Below are 17,165 nucleotides of genomic sequence, written 5' to 3'. Positions count from 1 at the left end.
CAAACTATGACATCTAAATGTTAAAGACTATGTTAATCTAATGTTAATCTAATGTCTGGAGCAAGCTCTGGCAATGCCGTAGTTCAAACTTGAACGACATTCCCTTCTTCAGAACTGAACTCTTACTGTAACTACCCTAAAAACTGAGCTCTGTCTCACGAAGAATGTCCTGGAATATCAAACATACGAAAAAAACATAACATGGAATTCAGTAAACATCATCCCTTGATAAGATTCATTTTGGCTGAATCTGTAAAATCCATTGTTAAATTCAGTTCATGTTTGATTCTGGTGGAACGTGTCCCAAGTGACAGAGTAATACATTAGTGTAGGATAAGGTGTTCTGTCCGAAAGATTTAGGATTTGCACTTTTAATTGCTGTGGAACAAATTTGGGATAGTTTTCTCTCCTGTGTTACTGCACTTGTGTTTTTGGAGATGATTCTGTTGAGTAAAACTCTTCCCACAGTCTGAGCAGTGATACGGTTTCTCTCCAGTGTGAATGCGCTGGTGATTTTTGAGATTACTCTGTGTAGAAAAACACTTCTCACAGTCTGAGCAGTGATACGGTTTTTCTCCTGTGTGAATGCGCTGGTGAATTTTGAGATCACTCTGTTGATGAAAACTCTTCCCACAGTCTGAGCAGTGATATGGTTTCTCTCCTGTGTGAATGCGCTGGTGTTTTTTGAGACTACTCGGTTCAGTAAAACTCTTCCCACAGTCTGAGCAGAAATATGGTTTTACTCCTGTGTGAATGCGCTGGTGTATTTCGAGACTACTCTGTGTAGAAAAACTCTTCCCACAGTCTGAGCAGTGATGCGGTTTCTCTCCTGTGTGAATGCGCTGGTGAATTTTGAGAGTACTCTGTTGAGTAAAGCTCTTCCCACAGTCTGAGCAGTAATATGGTTTTACTCCTGTGTGAAAGCGCTGGTGCAGTTTAAGATGACTCTGTTGATGAAATCTCTTCCCACAGTCTGAGCAGTGATACGGTTTCTCTCCTGTGTGAATGCGCTGGTGTTTTTTTAGATCACTCTGTTGAGTAAAACTCTTCCCACAGTCTGAGCAGAAATATGGTTTCTCTCCTGTGTGAATGCGCTGGTGTATTTCGAGAGCACTCTGTGTAGTAAAACTCTTCCCACAGTCTGAGCATTGATACGGTTTCTCTCCTGTGTGAATGCGCTGGTGAATTTTGAGAGTACTCTGTCGATTAAAACTCGTCCCACAGTCTGAGCAGTGATACGGTTTCTCTCCTGTGTGAATGCGCTGGTGATTTTGGAGATTACTCTGTTGATTAAAACTCTTCCCACAGTCTGAGCATTGATACGGTTTCTCTCCTGTGTGAATGCGCTGGTGTTTTTTGAGATCACTCTGTTTAGTGAAACTCTTGACAGAGTGCTGATGTTTCTCCATGTCGGGACTTTCCTCTGTTTCCTCTGTCTGTTAAATGTATCAAACAATTTCTGCGTGTTCTGGAGATTCTTCAGGATGGCTTGTGCTTCACCTCTTTCATAGATTTCAGGAGAAATCCTATAATATTTTCATTTCTGAAAAAAAAAAAAGAAGAAATAATTGAGTGTATTAAAATAAAAGCTTGTTAAGTAACTGAAATTAAGAGACTTAACTAAATCAGTTACACTATATGGGAAATACTGGGACACCTTTATATTACCATAAAAGCTTCTGTACTTTTGTCTCATTCTAAATCCATAGACATTATAATATGAAGTTCAGCTCGTTCTGCAGTAGACAGTTAGCAGGCTGCAGCCGCAAAATATATGTAGCATAAACTCTGCTGCTGTCCACTACTGAATACCATGTTGGACTACTACTTTAGTATCTCACTTTACACTGAAATACACTAATCCATACTATTAATACTGTACTATATTGACTTCCCTTTTTGATTACAATAAAGGTGTCTCATTTTATCTTATAAATATCTTTATCTGTAATTACCCAACTTCATCTCCGGAGCCAGAGAGCAGCAGAAGCTCCGAGACCTGCTGCAGTTTTACAGAAGCTAACGTTACCCACAATTTCATCAACTCAACTAAATGTTACTAAAGCCTGTAAACCAGCTATCTGAACAATATGTATCATGTTTTTTAGTCTTTTTACGTTAGCTCAGCCTAGCTAATGAATTAACATTTTCCCTGAATTTTCAATTCCACCTTAAATATCATCACTTCTTATTGGTTGTCTTGGAAGTGTAGCTACACATTTAGTAAATAAAAGACTGTAGATTTGAAAAGCGATATGACTATTTTAACCCATGGAGTGTTTTTCAGCATTTCACATAGAGATGGGCGATATGACCTAATACAAAATATTTTTACCTACTAAAAATCAAACTACAAACGGTTCAAAACTATATTTACCTTTATTTTGATTTCACCTAAATTTCTTATATGGAGTTCAAGTGCATCTGGATGGCAAGTAATACCATTATAAATAGTGATTATATATATGCAAAAAAAAAAAAAAATTAAGGAACACTTAAACACAATATAACTCCAAGTAAATCAAACTTCTTTGAAATGAACTGTCCACACTGATTGACAATCAATTTCAATTAACAAAACATACTCAGCCAAGGAGTCGTTCTGCAGGTGGGGACCACAGACCACTTCAGTACCTATGCTTTCTGGCTGAACTCTCACCCTGCTCCACCCCCCATCCTAATGCTGCCCCCAGCACACACTCATTCATCATCCTGGGAAGGAGAGCAACTTAATGTCAATTCTCTGTATGTCCTGTACATATGCAGTATTGACAATAATAACTGCTTGACTTGGCAGTGGGTCAGTAATGGTGTGGGGAGGCATTTCTTTGGAGGGCCTCACAGACCTCCATGTGCTCACCAGAGGTAGCCTGCATGCCGTTAGGTACCGAGACGAGATCCTAAGACCCATTGTGAGACCATATGCTGGTGCAGTGGCCCCTCGGTTCCTCCTAATGCAGGACAATGCTAGACCTCATGTGGCTGGATTGTGTCAGCAGTTCCTGCATGAAGGATTTAATGCTATGCTCTTGGGCTGCACGATATATTGTTTAAGAATAGACATTGCGATGTGCGATAGTCACATCGCGGACCCTGTGATGTCACGTGGCTATAAAAACAAACACGCCATTGCAGTGTTTTGTTTCTTGACACAGAAAGTAGATACAAAGCATTGTAAGTGAACTTCGCTGACAATAATGCATCGCCAGCTGCAGCGAAAGGCTTCGGAATGGTTGTATGTAAAAACAACTCTTTTCGGAGGTAAACTGAATGTTTCCTACAGTCAATAGTGGACAATTTTTTTTTATTACTATACTTACAGTCAACTAGTTATTGGTGGTTGTGCAATATAGGTTCATGTTGTGCAGCCAAGGCTTCTGTTTATAAGGTCAATTTTCCCCTTACATTACTTTTATTTTTATACCTTTCAGTAGTTTTAAAAGCAGTACTTTTGTACTTTTACTTAAGTAAAGGTTTGAGTTCAACTTCTACAAAAGTATGTGTAAACCCCAGTATCTATACTTTTACTTGAGTAATGAGTGTGAATACTTTTGACACCCTTGGTTGAGGCATTCTTAGGTTATTAAGCTGTGATTTTAATATCACACTTCTCTATAAGGCAGGGTATCAAAATGGATACCAAAAAGGCAAAGAGCAAAATGTTAACGCGCATAAACACGAAGAGCTCGCGCAGTGCGGTGAAAGCAACCCCGACGGCGCCCTGTCACACACAAACTGAGAGAGCGCACAGAAACACAGATCATTCCAACTGTTCACACACTGCTGCTGCACTGAAATCTCTCAGCCACTTTGAAATATTGTGAACAATATTATACCCTGAAATATCGTGCCATATCACCCACCTTTTTTTTTCACATTGTTCTCATTTACCGTTATATATCTACTAGAGACTCTAGAGATTATATTTGTTCAGTATCATTTATTTTACTATAATCCTGGATATATGGAGATATTTAGAGTGCATTATTAATATCCTGACATTGTGGATCTTTGACTGTTACAAATCTGATAAAATTGTTGTATTATTTAATATCTCAGTAATGGGTGTGCCATAAATCGTATTAAATAATATATGGCAAATATAAAATTAAAAGTTCATTTTGTTGCAGTAGTGTATTCTTGAAATATATATATATTTATTTTAGTGTTTTGTCATATTGGCAAGAGCATCGTTATGGTGAAAATACATAACTGGTACCTTTAGCTAGGTAACTAATGTTAGCTACTGGTTTTAAAAAAAATCTGGTAACTTAGGCTAACTAGCTAACGTTAGCTACCGGTTATAAAATGCTTGCAACTTTAGCAAGCTAGGTAAAATTAGCTACCAATTTTTAAAAATGCTGGAATCTTTAGCTATTAAGCAAATTTTAGCTACTCTTGCAACTAGCAAACATTAATTAACGGTAACAAAACGCTTGCAGCTAGCTAACATTAGCTACCAGTTATAACATGCTTGCAACTTTAGCTAAATAGCTAACATTAGCTACCAACTATAAAAATGCTGGTACCCGTTAGCTAGTAAGCTATCATTAGCTACCTGTAACAAGCGCTTGCAACTCAAGCTAGCAAGCTAACATTAGCTACTGATTTAAAAAGATACCTTGGTGTGCACCTGGACGATAGGCTGGACTGGTCAGTGAACACTGATTCCCTCTACAGGAAGGCACAGAGCAGACTGTACTTCCTCAGAAGGCTTGGGTCCTTTAACATCTGCCAGAAACTCCTGCTGATGTTCTACCAGTCTGTGGTAGCCAGCGTCCTCTTTTACGCTGTAGTGTGCTGGGGAGGCAGCATCAGCAAGAGGGACGCTGGACGACTGAACAGGCTGGTGAGGAAAGCTGGTTCTGTGTTGGGACTAGAGCTGGAGTCCTTAACACCACTGGCAGAGAGGAGAGCCCTCAGCAAGCTGCTGAACATCATGGACAATGTTCACCACCCTCTGCACATCACCATCACCAGGCAGAGGAGCTCATTCAGCGGCAGACTGCTGTCCCAGTCCTGCTCCACAGACAGACTCCGAAAGTCTTTTGTCCCTCAGGCCATAAGACTTTTCAACTCATCTCAGCACAGCAAACTGAAGACTCTGTGACACCTTTTCTTTCCAGCAATTCTGGCCACACCATGGACATACCCCCATCTATGGTCACACTATCTTGCTGATGCCCATAACACTATTTTTATAGTTCTACCCTATTTTGCACTAGTAGTTCATTCACTAGTTCATTCATCTACTGTTTACGTATCATTTGCACTGCTAAATTTAAATTATTATATAACTGTGTTTGCACTTTCTGTATGGCTGTTATCCTTATCCTTACTTTATGCACATCAACTGGTGTTCACTGTCTATTGTGTTCAACTGCACTACCTCCATTTTACATCACACACACACACTAAAGACTGTACTTTTATAATTTCATTTTATTTTTTATTTTGTTGTATTTATATGTATCATTATTTTTTATCCTTTTGTAACTTTGTGTACTATACACACCTGCTGCTGGATGTCAAGAATTTCCCCTTGGGGATCAATAAAGTATCTATCTATCTATCTGTCTATCTATCTATCTATCTATCTATCTATCTAAAAAAAAGCTGGTAACTTTAGCTACCTAGCAAACATTAGCTACCTGTTATAAAGCACTTGCAACTTTAGCTAGCAAGCTAACATTAGCTACTGGTTATTAAGCGCCTGCAACTTTAGCTGGCAAGCTAACATTAGCTACTGGTTATTAAGCGCCTGCAACTTTAGCTAGCAAGCTAACATTAGCTACTGGTTATTAAGCGCCTGCAACTTTAGCTAGCAAGCTAACATTAGCTACTGGTTATTAAGCGCCTGCAACTTTAGCTAGTAAGCAAGCATTAGAGGCAACTTTAGCTAGCTAGCTAAAATTAGCTGCCTGTAATAAAAAACTTCAAACTTTAGCTTTCAAGCTAACATTAGATACTGATAAAAAAAACGCTGGTAACTTTAGCTACCGAGCTAAAATTAACTATCTGTTATAAAGCGCGTGCAACTTTAGCTAGCTACCTAACATTAGCTACCCGGATAAACAATCGCTGATAACTTTAGCTTGTCAGCTAAGTAACTGGGTTTGAATAAAAATGTAACGTTATTTTATTCTAGGATATTTTGGTAGCCTCACAAAGCTTGATTGTAATGTCTATATTAAGAGTGTTGTTGAGAAATACAGTTTAGCGCTGGTACTTTATGATAATATTCTGACTCAGAACACAATATTTTTTTAATGCAAGTAGAATTATAATATATATTTAAAAATAAAATACCTTTATTTTAGCCACTGACAGCATGCTTTATACAAGGAGAATAAACAAAACCAGTGGATTTTAGAGGTCTGACTAGAGTTGCTGGGTAAAACAATTTTGCGGTTTATCAATATATTCTGTTTATTCGCCTAGAATAAAAAAAGCTGTCAGTAAATTAAATAATGAATTTCTTTATTATGCTACTTTTATTAAACATTGCTTAATATTGTTTGACATATCTATGTATGTTTACCCAAATCCTTAAAATACAGATAACACTTGCAATAAGTGTACATCAATTAACTGTGCATTCTTCATTACATGTGATAACTGGAAAACAATATGTACTTTTTTTTTCCTTTTTACCTGAGTGGCATCTGCAGTTAAGACAGAACTGAATAAATAAATCAAAATAATTATCATTAATAAAAAATATATATATATATATATATATATATATATAATAATAATAATAATAGGATTAGCTGATATTCTATAACTCTGCTGGTACAGACAGTGGAGGGAAAACTGAGCCTCGTGTTACTCTCACTTAACTTCTGACAGAAGAGAGAAATAAGCTCATAAACTCTTAACTATTACCTAAATCAGTGAATTATCTACAAAAACACTTTTTAATCTGTCTTATACTCGAATTAATAGCAGTATTTTTAACTTAAAACATGTTTTTAACCCCTATTTATTCATAAAACACGGAGCTCAGCACCTACCCGCAGCCCAGAAACACACAGACCGCTGCTGAGGTACGGTGGCTCAGAAAGACCAAACGTAGCGTAAATGCAGTTCACCACTAAACAGCAGGGGCCGCCAAAACTTCATTTAACAGCATTAAAGTGCCTCGTTTTATAAAGTTCACCTAAAACAAAGTTATTTTATTACTCTGTTACACTTACAACAGTAATAAACGCTGTAAAATCTGTCCTGGTTCTGATCCGCTATCAGTCTGAACCCAGAAGTAGATCCATGCTGAGACTGGACCACTGTGTGTTTGGAGATCAGATTTAACCCACATTTATCTCAGATTTAGTTCAGATTTAACCCACATTTATCTCAGATTTAGTTCAGATTTAACCCACATTTATCTCAGATTTAGTTCAGATTTAACCCACATTTATCTCAGATTTATCTCAGATTTATCTCAGATGTGTCTGTGGGTCAGAGTCAGACTGCTGAGCAGAGCTAGGAGAAGATCCAGTGCTGGTGGTGTAAATGCTGCACATGCTGAAGGTGCTGAAGGTGGTGTTGATGTAGGAGTGAATGTAGAACAGCGTGTTGAAGAGAGAGAGAGAGAGAGAGAGAGAGAGAGAGAGAGAGAGAGAGAGAGAGAAATTTCTCCATACCTTCTGTAGTTCAGCTGATTCTGCTCTTCCTCCGGCGCTGCGGGAGGAACAGATCCGTGACTTTCCCGTCAAAATAAAAGTCTGCTTGTAAAAATATAAAATTTAAAAAGAAGCGAGGAGAAGGTCAGGTAAGAGGTGGAATTTCACTAGTGTTTTTTTAAATAACATTAATTTGCTAATTTACCAGAAAACTTGCTATTTTACTGTAATAATAAACAATAAAAAATGTAACAAATGAAAGTAAAAACAAATCCCACTTTAAACCATTACTGTGGATTATAGTTTCCTGCTGGTTCTTACCTGATACTTTTAGTTATAATAATAATAATAATAATAATAATAATAATAATAATAATAATAATAATAATAATAATAACACTGCAATAAAGATAAGGAATATAAATACAGGACAATACAGAAGAAAATGAACATTGACATCACTTTTTAAGCAACTTTACATTGTTAAAAAAAAATACACAATTTAACAACCAGCTTCATATATTATAGACAAACTTCTAAAAGCTACCGATTTTTACTATTTGTCTAAAATAAAACATTCTGTCAGTAACTCAAAGAAATGTTTTTCTTTATAATGCTACTTTTATTAAAGAGTTGTGTCCTGATTGAGAATATATTGATAAAGTGTCAGCGCAAAAGTGTCTTTTCCAGCAACTCTAGTTTTAGTACAATTTCCTACATTTTCTTTTATTATCTATATTATTTTATGTGTTTCAGTTTAAAAAAGCTTTTGATTAGTTTTATACTCATTATTTTCTCAAACTAGTTTATTGTATTTTATTTACAGACTCAAAACTGATTTTTATATAATTTTAATGGGGCGTTTATTTTGACAGAAAATCTTTTTGGATTCTGGCCAAGTGTTGCTAGAATCACAAAGGTCCTCTCCATGAAGCTCAGCCTCATCCGAGCCCCGCCCACTCCTAAAACTCTCATTTAAAATACAGTATAACTACTTCTCTTGGGTTTTCCTTTAATTTTACAAAGTATAACAAAGTATTTCACTAAATACACCTAATCTTTTATTAATTAGATTTACTAGCATTACTGCTACTGATGCTGGAGTTACACACAGAGCTCATTTAAAAGGATTAGAACTGCAGTTTATAAGTTTTAACAATTATCTCTGTGGTGATGAAATAGTTATAGTTGTTCTGTTTTTTTCTATATAGTTGTACAATTTTTATTCTATAAAGTATTAAACATCTATACAAATACAAATCCAGTACAAACATTTTATCTAAAATTCATTTAAAATAATATGGTTACATTTTATTTACATTTACCTTCTTGATGTCCTGCAGGTTCTTGAAAAGGAGATCGTACTGCAGCAGATCTTGTTTGTTGCTCACCTTGTCTAAAGTCTTACTATTTATGTATTCTGAAAGCTTTCCATAAATTGAGGTCATTCACACCTACTCCCTGTAAAATCACTCTCTGACATCACAATGGACCATCCTGATTTCTGTATAGAAGGGTACTTCACACTTGTAAAAGCATTTGAATTCATATGCAAATATCAGTTTCAAACTAATTAATTAAAATAAATAAGATTTGTTAAAGAGTTTATTTGTTTATAGAATTATAAAAAAAAATTTCAGCTTTTATAATATGAGTCCAGAAAGCATTCTCATTCTACTACAAAATATGAGACTATTTGGGCCAGATTAAATCTGGTTCTGTGTAGAAATATAAGACAAACACCTCTGGTTGCTTGAGTCACTTAAAACTACCCAACAAATAGCATTTACCCAATTTTACTCAAAGGTCAGAACTATTGTTAAAGTAGAAATTGTGACATTTCTTTTCAACACTTTCTTCAATACAAATATCCATTAGAACTAAGAAATCTTCAGGATTCTTTCAATATGTAAGAGAGCTTTACACCAAGAAACCCTATGTTAACAAATGATTCTTAATATGCTTAGTTATATTGGTATATAATATAATAAAATCATGTAGTCCATATTTAATTTAAAATTAAATAATTAACTTTGATTACTAAAAAAATTTAACCAAATAAGGTGAGCTTTCACTTAATTGATCAATAGTACCATTCTGACTACCCCAAATAGAAGCAGTTACTCCTTGTATTAAATAATCAATGCTTTACTTCACTGTGATGGTCACCATGGATATTCAAACAATTTTGTACTGACAAAATTTACCATGTAAGTTAACACTGTTCAAAAAAATTAAAACATTTATACAACCTTTTTAACACTGTATGTAATAAATGCCAAAGTTGTACCAGATGGACTCAATGTTGATGGTAAACTTCAAGTGATGGCCCAACTTGTTTTTACCATCCTATTAACAAATAAACTCTTAAACAAAATCTTATTTATTTTACAATTAATTAGTTTAAAACTGATATTTGAATATGAATTTCTAAATGCTTTTACAAGTGTGAAGTACCCTTCTATACAGAAATCAGGATGGTCCATTGTGATGTCAGAGAGTGATTTTACAGGGAGGAGGTGTGAATGACCTCAATTTATGGAAAGCTTTCAGAATACATAAATAGTAAGACTTTAGACAAGGTGAGCAACAAACAAGATCTGCTGCAGTACGATCTCCTTTTCAAGAACCTGCAGGACATCAAGAAGGTAAATGCAAAGAAAATGTAATAATACAATTTTAAATTAAATTTAAATGAGATTTAAAAAGTGGAATCAATTTCACAATTGGTACAACGACACTGACCTTTCCATAATAATTAGTAAGTGCTATTTGTTGAAGTTGTACAGGAGCAATCAGAGAATCTCTATAGAGGAAAAAACTATCTGAATCTCAAGCCTCTCAAAAGAGTCTGAAATGTATAAAAACATTTTTTTATTCTATAAAGTATCAAACATTTATAAATTATTACTTTTAGCAGAATAACAATTTATAAATGTTTGATACTTTTTAGAATAAAACATTCAATCATTTCCTCAAAACAGAACAACTATAACTATTTTGTCATCGCAGAGATAATTATTAAAGCTTTTAAACTGCAGCTCTGTGTGTAACTCCAGCATCAGTAGCAGTAATGCTAGTAAATCTACTGAATAAAAACATTAGTTTTAGAAAAATGGAAAGATAGAGGTACGTTTTCTTTCCTATTTTAGTGAAATACTTTGTTCTACGTTGTAAAATTAAAGAAAACTCCAGAGAAGTAGTTATACAGTGTTTTAAATGAGAGTTTTAGCTGTTTAGCTCCATTCAGCTCCATGCATTGAGGACTCCCTCGCGGGCTCCCTCTAGCGGTGATGGGGTATAATGTGATATAGCGGGGGAGGGGGCGGGGCTCTACATAACCCGGATGAGGCTGAGCTTCCGGGATCTGCAGTTCTCTCGGAGCACCGGAGGAAGAGCAGGATTAGCTGAACCACAGAAGGTATGGAAAAGATTTTTGGATTATTATGCTTCTTCACAGAGGATCATTAAAGCATTTAAACAGGTGAAAACTCTTTCAGTAATGTTGAGCAGTGTGATGTTGAGCAGTGTAGTCTGTGTTAGAGCTTTAAAAAGCAGATAATAACAGTAAGTGGCTCTCAGTTCAGGATCAACGCTTCCCTGCAGGTTTAGTATTTAATTACGATCCTTAGTTTATACTAATTACAACACCTGACACAACTAACAACTAACTAATCAACAACCTGCCCTCACTGAGGCAACAACCAACCAGAAACACCCATTTATTTCACTGCATAATAAAGAGGGTAAATGTTAAACGTGTTACAGCTGGTTCTGGAGTATCACTGACCTGTTTTAGTGATTTAATGCTGTGACACTCTCAGCTCTCCTCAGTAAGTGCAGTTAGTTCATTATTGGGCTCAACTGTGTGTAAAATTCTCCTAACTTAAAGCCGGAGTTCTTTGGTGTTGCGCCGAAAACAGTCCCTGCTAATCTCTGCAGCGGCGCCGGGAGGTCAGTTCACTCCGCTGTAGCATTAGCTTAAAGTTAGCATTTTTCTCATTACGCCCCTTAAACGATCTCGAAATTCAGAGGATCCAGTGATGTTCAGGAGTAAAATGTACACAGAATAACAGTACAGGGTTCTGAACAGATTTATTTAGCACAGAATGTGACGGAGGCGTTTTTTTTAAAAAACCCATTCATTTTTCTCATAGGGAAAAAACGCTTAGACACCGTAAAGCCGTACGAGCATTACAGAATGATGCACGGCTTCAGGGGTCTATGTCTGGTGCAGCAGCAGCAGCTCTGACTTTTCTATCAAAATAAAAGTCTGCCTGTTAAATATTACATTTAAAAAGAAATAATTGTTTTTGGAAATTATATTAGTGAGGTAAGAGTCAGGTAAGACTCTGCCACTAGTGTTTTTATAATCATGTTGATTAGCTTACTGATTTAACCGAAAACTCCCTATTTTACTGTAATAATAAACATAATTAAAAAATAATTTTAGCTACACTGTTTTATTAAACAGCCCCTTAACTGATACATTTAATAATAATAATAATATAATAATAATAACACATGACACTTTGAGAGACTTGACATTGCTAAAATACATCAAAATCATATAATTTATCAGAATGGAAAAAACTGTGAATAAACAGAATATAATAATCTGTTATTTGGCTATAATATTTACTACTGAAGCAAATGTAGCACAGTAATAAAGTTCTACTGTAACTATATTAATATAATTTAATTAGCCATTTGTTTAATGCATTTTAATGGTTAATAATGTCTAAACTTGTCTTCTAAGAATTAATTAAAGCAGAACTTAATAATTTTACAATGTTTATTACTGTTGTAAGTGTAACAGAGTAATAAAATACCTTTGTTTTAGATGAACTTTATAAAATGAGGCACTTTAATGCTGTTAAATGAAGTTTTGGCGGCCCCTGCTGTTTAGTGGTGAACTGCAGTTACGCTACGTTTGGTCTTTCTGAGCCACCGTACCTCAGCAGCGGTCTGTGTGTTCCTGTGCTGCGGGTAGGTGCTGAGCTCTGTGTTTTATGAATAAATAGTGGTTAAAAACATGTTTAAAGTTAAAAATACTGCTATTAATTCGAGTATAAGACAGATTAAAAATTGTTTTTGTAGATAATTCACTGATTTAGGTAATAGTTAAGAGTTTATGAGCTTATTTCTCTCTTCTCTGTTAGAAGTTAAGTGAAACTAACACGAGGCTCAGTTTTCCCTCCACTGTCTGTAGCTGTGCCAGCAGAATATCAGATAATCCTATTATTATTATTATTATTATTATTATTATTAATTATTATTAATTATTATTATTTAATGAGAAATATTTTATTTATTTATTCAGCTCTGTCTTAACTGCAGTAGCCGCTCCAGTAAAAAACGGCTAACCGGCGGTGCTAACTGTATTTCCGAGCTGAATTAATCACTGTTTTTAATAACTGATTAATTTCTTACTGCTGGTTAGGGTTGGTAGGATCTGTGGTTTGATATTAGATGTGAATTATGGCTGTAGTTCACTCAGTATAGTTATTTATTACATTCACAATGCCGGAATGCATTTGCTAGCTAGGCTAACAGACTGCAGATCTTCATAGAGATGGCTAACGGCTAACTGGCAATGCTAACTGTATTTCCGAACTAAATTAATGATAGTTTTCTAATAACAAATAGATGTGTTTGTGCTGCTTAGTATTTGTAGATCCTGTGGTTTTATATTATATGTGTATGTGGATTATGACTATAGTTTACTCCAGTCTGTAGTTATAATACCTTTACAACACCGGAATGCAGCTGCCGAATTACGTCAATATCGGCCCCCATACCGATATTGTATCGGATCGGTCCCATCTCTAATATGAAGAAATGCTTAATAAAAGTAGTGTAATGAAGAAATTCATTGTTTAATTTACTGGCAGCATCTTTTATGTTAGGGGTATAGAGTATATCGATAAACGCAAAACTGTATTACCCAGCAACACTTGTTTTAGTACAGATATTACAGTCAAACCTCTAAAATCCACTGGTTTTGTTTATTGTTCTAGTATAAATCATGCTGTCAGTGGCTAAAATAAATATATTTTTATTTATAATTCTACTTGTATTAAAGAATTATGTGTTCTGGATCAGAATATTATCATAAAGTACAGGGGTTCAATTGTATTTCTTAAGAACACTCGCTTAAAACAAGACATTACAAACAATTCAAACAAGAACCTGATTTCAGCTATGTGATGCTACCAAAATATCCTAGAGTAAAATAACATTTAATTTTTATTTACAACCAGTTATTTAGCTGACAAGCTAAAGTTATCAGTGATTTGTTTATCCGGGTAGCAAATGTTAGCTAAAATTGCAAGTGGCTAATGCTAAAGTAGTAGCTTGTGTTAGCTAGCTAGCTAAAGGTATCAACATTTTTTAAATCTGTAGCTAATTTTAGAAAGCTAGCTAAAGTTGCAAGCACTTTATAACAGGTAGCTAATGTCAGCTAGCTGCAAGCATTATATTACCAATAGTTAATGTTTGCTAGTTGCAAGCAGAAAATATTCTGTGAACCGGTTTTGCGGCACCAGGGCCTGGAAGATCTGCTGTGATAAATGGAACTATGAATTCTGCTGTCTACCAAAAGATCCTGAAGGAGAATGTCTGACCATCTGTTTGTGACCTCAAGCTGAAATGAACTTGGGTTCTGCAGCAGGACAATGATCCAAAACACACCAGCAAGTCCACCTCTGAATGGCTGAAGAAAACCAAAATGAAGACTTTGGTGTGGCCTAGTCAAAGTCCTGACCTGAATCCGATTGAGATGCTGTGGCATGACCTTAAAAAGGCTGTTTATGCTCGAAAACCCTCCAGTGTAGCTGAATTACAACAATTCTGCAAAGATGAGTGGACCAAAATTCCTCCACAGTGCTGTAAAAGACTCGCAAGCGCTTGGTTGCAGTTGTTGCTGTTAAGGGTGGCCCGACCAGCTATCAGGTTTAGGGGTAATCACTTTTTCACACAGGGCCATGTAGGTTTGGATTTTTTTTCTCCCTTAATAAATGATGTTATGTAATAACAAAAGTTTGGGAGAAGGACCACGCCCGAACTCTACGTTCTAACTCCACCCCATATCAATCAACCGTCCTATAAATACCTCCCCTAACTAACTATCTCTCGTGACGAAAGTTTGCACCAGTCGAATCTGCCGCACTTACCTGCTCGCATCTTGCTTGCCTCCGACCGTGAACCTCACACTTACTGCCTCTGACGAGGACCTCTTCCCTCATAGCCAGCCTGTCTCTGCTCCTGCTCCGCCTCGCCGGGCTCATCGCCCAAAGTCAGTTATCTCCATTCCTGCTACTCCGGGTTCTACTCCGGCTTCTACTAATTTTTCCTCCCGGGTCGGTCGTCCTCACCAGCGCACCCCCAGATCTCGGCACTCCCGCTGCTCTTCCCCCCCACTCCCCCTGGTCGAGCTCGCCGGCCCCTTCCCCAGCTGAGCGCCGTTCATCTAGTAAATCCCAGCCTTCTCGCATGCCCGATTGGACCATTGTCAAGTTGCAGCGGGATTTGAAGGACCATGGCGTTCCTTTCCCCCGTTCTGCTCCAAAAGCGGATCTTTTCGCTGAACATCTGAACAGCGCACAGGAGCCGCACCGGCGTCGCGGCCTGATGACGTCACCTGCTCAACTCGCCGCCGCTGCAGCTCTCGCGCCCCTGGCGCGGCACCAACTTTGCCTCAGCGCCTCGTCTCTCGTCTCTCTTCCCCTCAGTCGTCCAACTCCCCCTCCCTCAGTCGTCCAACTCCCCCTCCCTCAGTCGTCCAACTCCCCCTCCCTCAGTCGTCCAACTCCCCATCCCTCAGTCGTCCAACTCCCCCTCCCTCAGTCGTCCAAACCCCCTCCCTCAGTCGTCCAAACCCCCTCGCCGCTGCTGCAGCTCTCGCACCCCTGGCGTGGCACCAACTTCGCCTCAGCGCCTCATCTCTCTCGTTTCCCTCTTCCCCTCAGTCGTTCAAGCCCCCTCTCTCAGTCATCCTCCTGCTGTTCTCCAACAGTGTTGCCAACTTGCCAACTTAGTTTTTGTTTGTTATTGAGAGTTTAAATGAACACACATGCTCTTCAGTTTCTCCTCAGCGAGCAGCAGGTGCTGCCGCGAGCCCCGCCCACGACACTCACAGTGCAGTCTCAGTCAGACCACACACTCACACCGCTCTTCAAACACGCTGCAATGAACTGCGCATACCTAAAGCCGCCGCTGACTGTCAAAAAAAAAAAAAACTTAATCATGTAATTTACGTTAAAATGGAGTTATTTTCAGAAGTCTCTGCCTATTTATAAAAGCAACAGACGTAGTTCATTTGTTAAGAGTTCATTTGTAACATTTCTAACATTTAAGGCGTTTTTAATCACAAATTGCAGCCAATGGCTACTTTCCTTACTGAGCAGTTGGCAACACTATTCTCCAACCCGTCCCTTCCAGCCAGCCTTTCTCCTTACTTTACTCTGTCAATTCTCTCCCCGCCTCCTCTCTCGCCGTTCCTCACCGGGCTGCAGCACCCGCTCAGCTCCTTGCTGGAGCTTCCTGACCTTCATTCTCCATTTACAGCGCCGCCCCCTCTCAGCTCGCGCTGCGGCTCATCTCCAACACTGGAACCCTGCTACATTCCAAGACGCCCCGGATCTGGAACTTCATTGACGTGTGTTTGCGAGACGAAGCTCCCCATCCCGCGATGGGCCTGGCTGTCTAAGGCTGACGTGGTTTCGGCTTTCAAAATCCTCCCTCTCCATCCTGACTCCTGGCGCCTTTTCAGAGTCCGTTTTTCAGTTCACCTTGCTTTCGGGTGCAAAAGTAACCCCAAGCTTCGACTCCTTTGCTAAGGCGCTCTGCTGGATTTGCTTAACACGGGCCCCAGTTCGTGCTCCACCTCCTGGGTAACTTCGTCATCGATCCTCCTTCCTCGCCCCTCTCGATGGGTCTTGAAGCCATGACCAGCACTTTCACTCGCCTCCGTGCCCCGCTGTCGGAGAACTCCGTTGGTCCCTCCACATCTCTCGAGTTTCTTGGGATCTTTCTGGACTCCGCCTCCTTTCAAGTCTCCCCGCCCGTACCTAGCACCGTCTTTCCCCCCTCGGCCACTTTATTCACAACCCAAATCGAACCCAGGGTCGTTCTTTCATTTCCCGCCTCCTCCGCTTGGCTTTTTCGTCCGAGCCCTCCACCATTCGTTATGCTCAACTAATACTGCACGTCAGAGCTCCATTTCTGGCTGTGCCTCCTCTGCAATCGAACGGGTTTTTCTTCTACACCAACGCAGCTTCCAGCTCTTTTGATATTAAGCTATTCACAGATGCCGCTCCTTCCTCTGGTCGCTTCTGCTTGGCCGGAGAACTTCATCTGCGCAGCCGCGCGATTCTTCTGCGCTCTCTGGACATATATCCGGTCCTCGTCGCTGCCCTCCTTTGGGGACATGAATGGTCAAAAATCTATTCTACTCCACTCTGATCAATCTCGCCGCAGTCCACATCAATAAAAGTTGCTCCAAATCGCTAGAAATCTTGCCTTTTATCCGTTGTCTCA

At 38.3% G+C, this 17,165-nt stretch overlaps 5 protein-coding genes across 14 annotated transcripts in view; 2 read left to right on the top strand and 3 right to left on the bottom strand.

Annotated features, from left to right (window-relative positions):
• Positions 1 to 17,165, top strand: part of LOC125801230 (zinc finger protein 239-like) — a 270,259-nt gene that overhangs the window by 36,852 nt on the left and 216,242 nt on the right. The gene's annotated exons all lie outside the window — the stretch shown is intronic.
• Positions 1 to 17,165, top strand: part of LOC111188839 (NLR family CARD domain-containing protein 3-like) — a 453,074-nt gene that overhangs the window by 254,820 nt on the left and 181,089 nt on the right. The gene's annotated exons all lie outside the window — the stretch shown is intronic.
• The window catches only part of LOC125801497 (zinc finger protein 3-like), a 221,212-nt gene that overhangs the window by 85,532 nt on the left and 118,515 nt on the right, over positions 1 to 17,165 (bottom strand). The gene's annotated exons all lie outside the window — the stretch shown is intronic.
• The window catches only part of LOC125801516 (uncharacterized), a 302,660-nt gene that overhangs the window by 240,045 nt on the left and 45,450 nt on the right, over positions 1 to 17,165 (bottom strand). The window lies entirely within an intron of this gene.
• Positions 247 to 7,673, bottom strand: LOC125801318 (zinc finger protein 239-like). Its single transcript, XM_049477848.1, has 2 exons — positions 7,647 to 7,673; positions 247 to 1,543 (listed from the first exon to the last, which is right to left on the bottom strand). Exon 2 carries the CDS (start codon positions 1,407 to 1,409, stop codon positions 372 to 374), a length of 1,038 nt encoding a protein of 345 aa, XP_049333805.1. The 5' UTR covers positions 1,410 to 1,543; positions 7,647 to 7,673; the 3' UTR covers positions 247 to 371.

The sequence above is a fragment of the Astyanax mexicanus genome, chromosome 4 (assembly GCF_023375975.1).
Source record: "Astyanax mexicanus isolate ESR-SI-001 chromosome 4, AstMex3_surface, whole genome shotgun sequence".
Taxonomy (NCBI): domain Eukaryota; kingdom Metazoa; phylum Chordata; class Actinopteri; order Characiformes; family Acestrorhamphidae; genus Astyanax; species Astyanax mexicanus.
This window is presented reverse-complemented; position numbering and strand designations above follow the sequence as displayed.

Coding starts and splice junctions, on each gene's coding strand:
- LOC125801318 (XM_049477848.1), bottom strand. CDS start 1,409: ATGGAGAAACATCAGCACTCTGTCAAGAGTTTCACTAAACAGAGTGAT.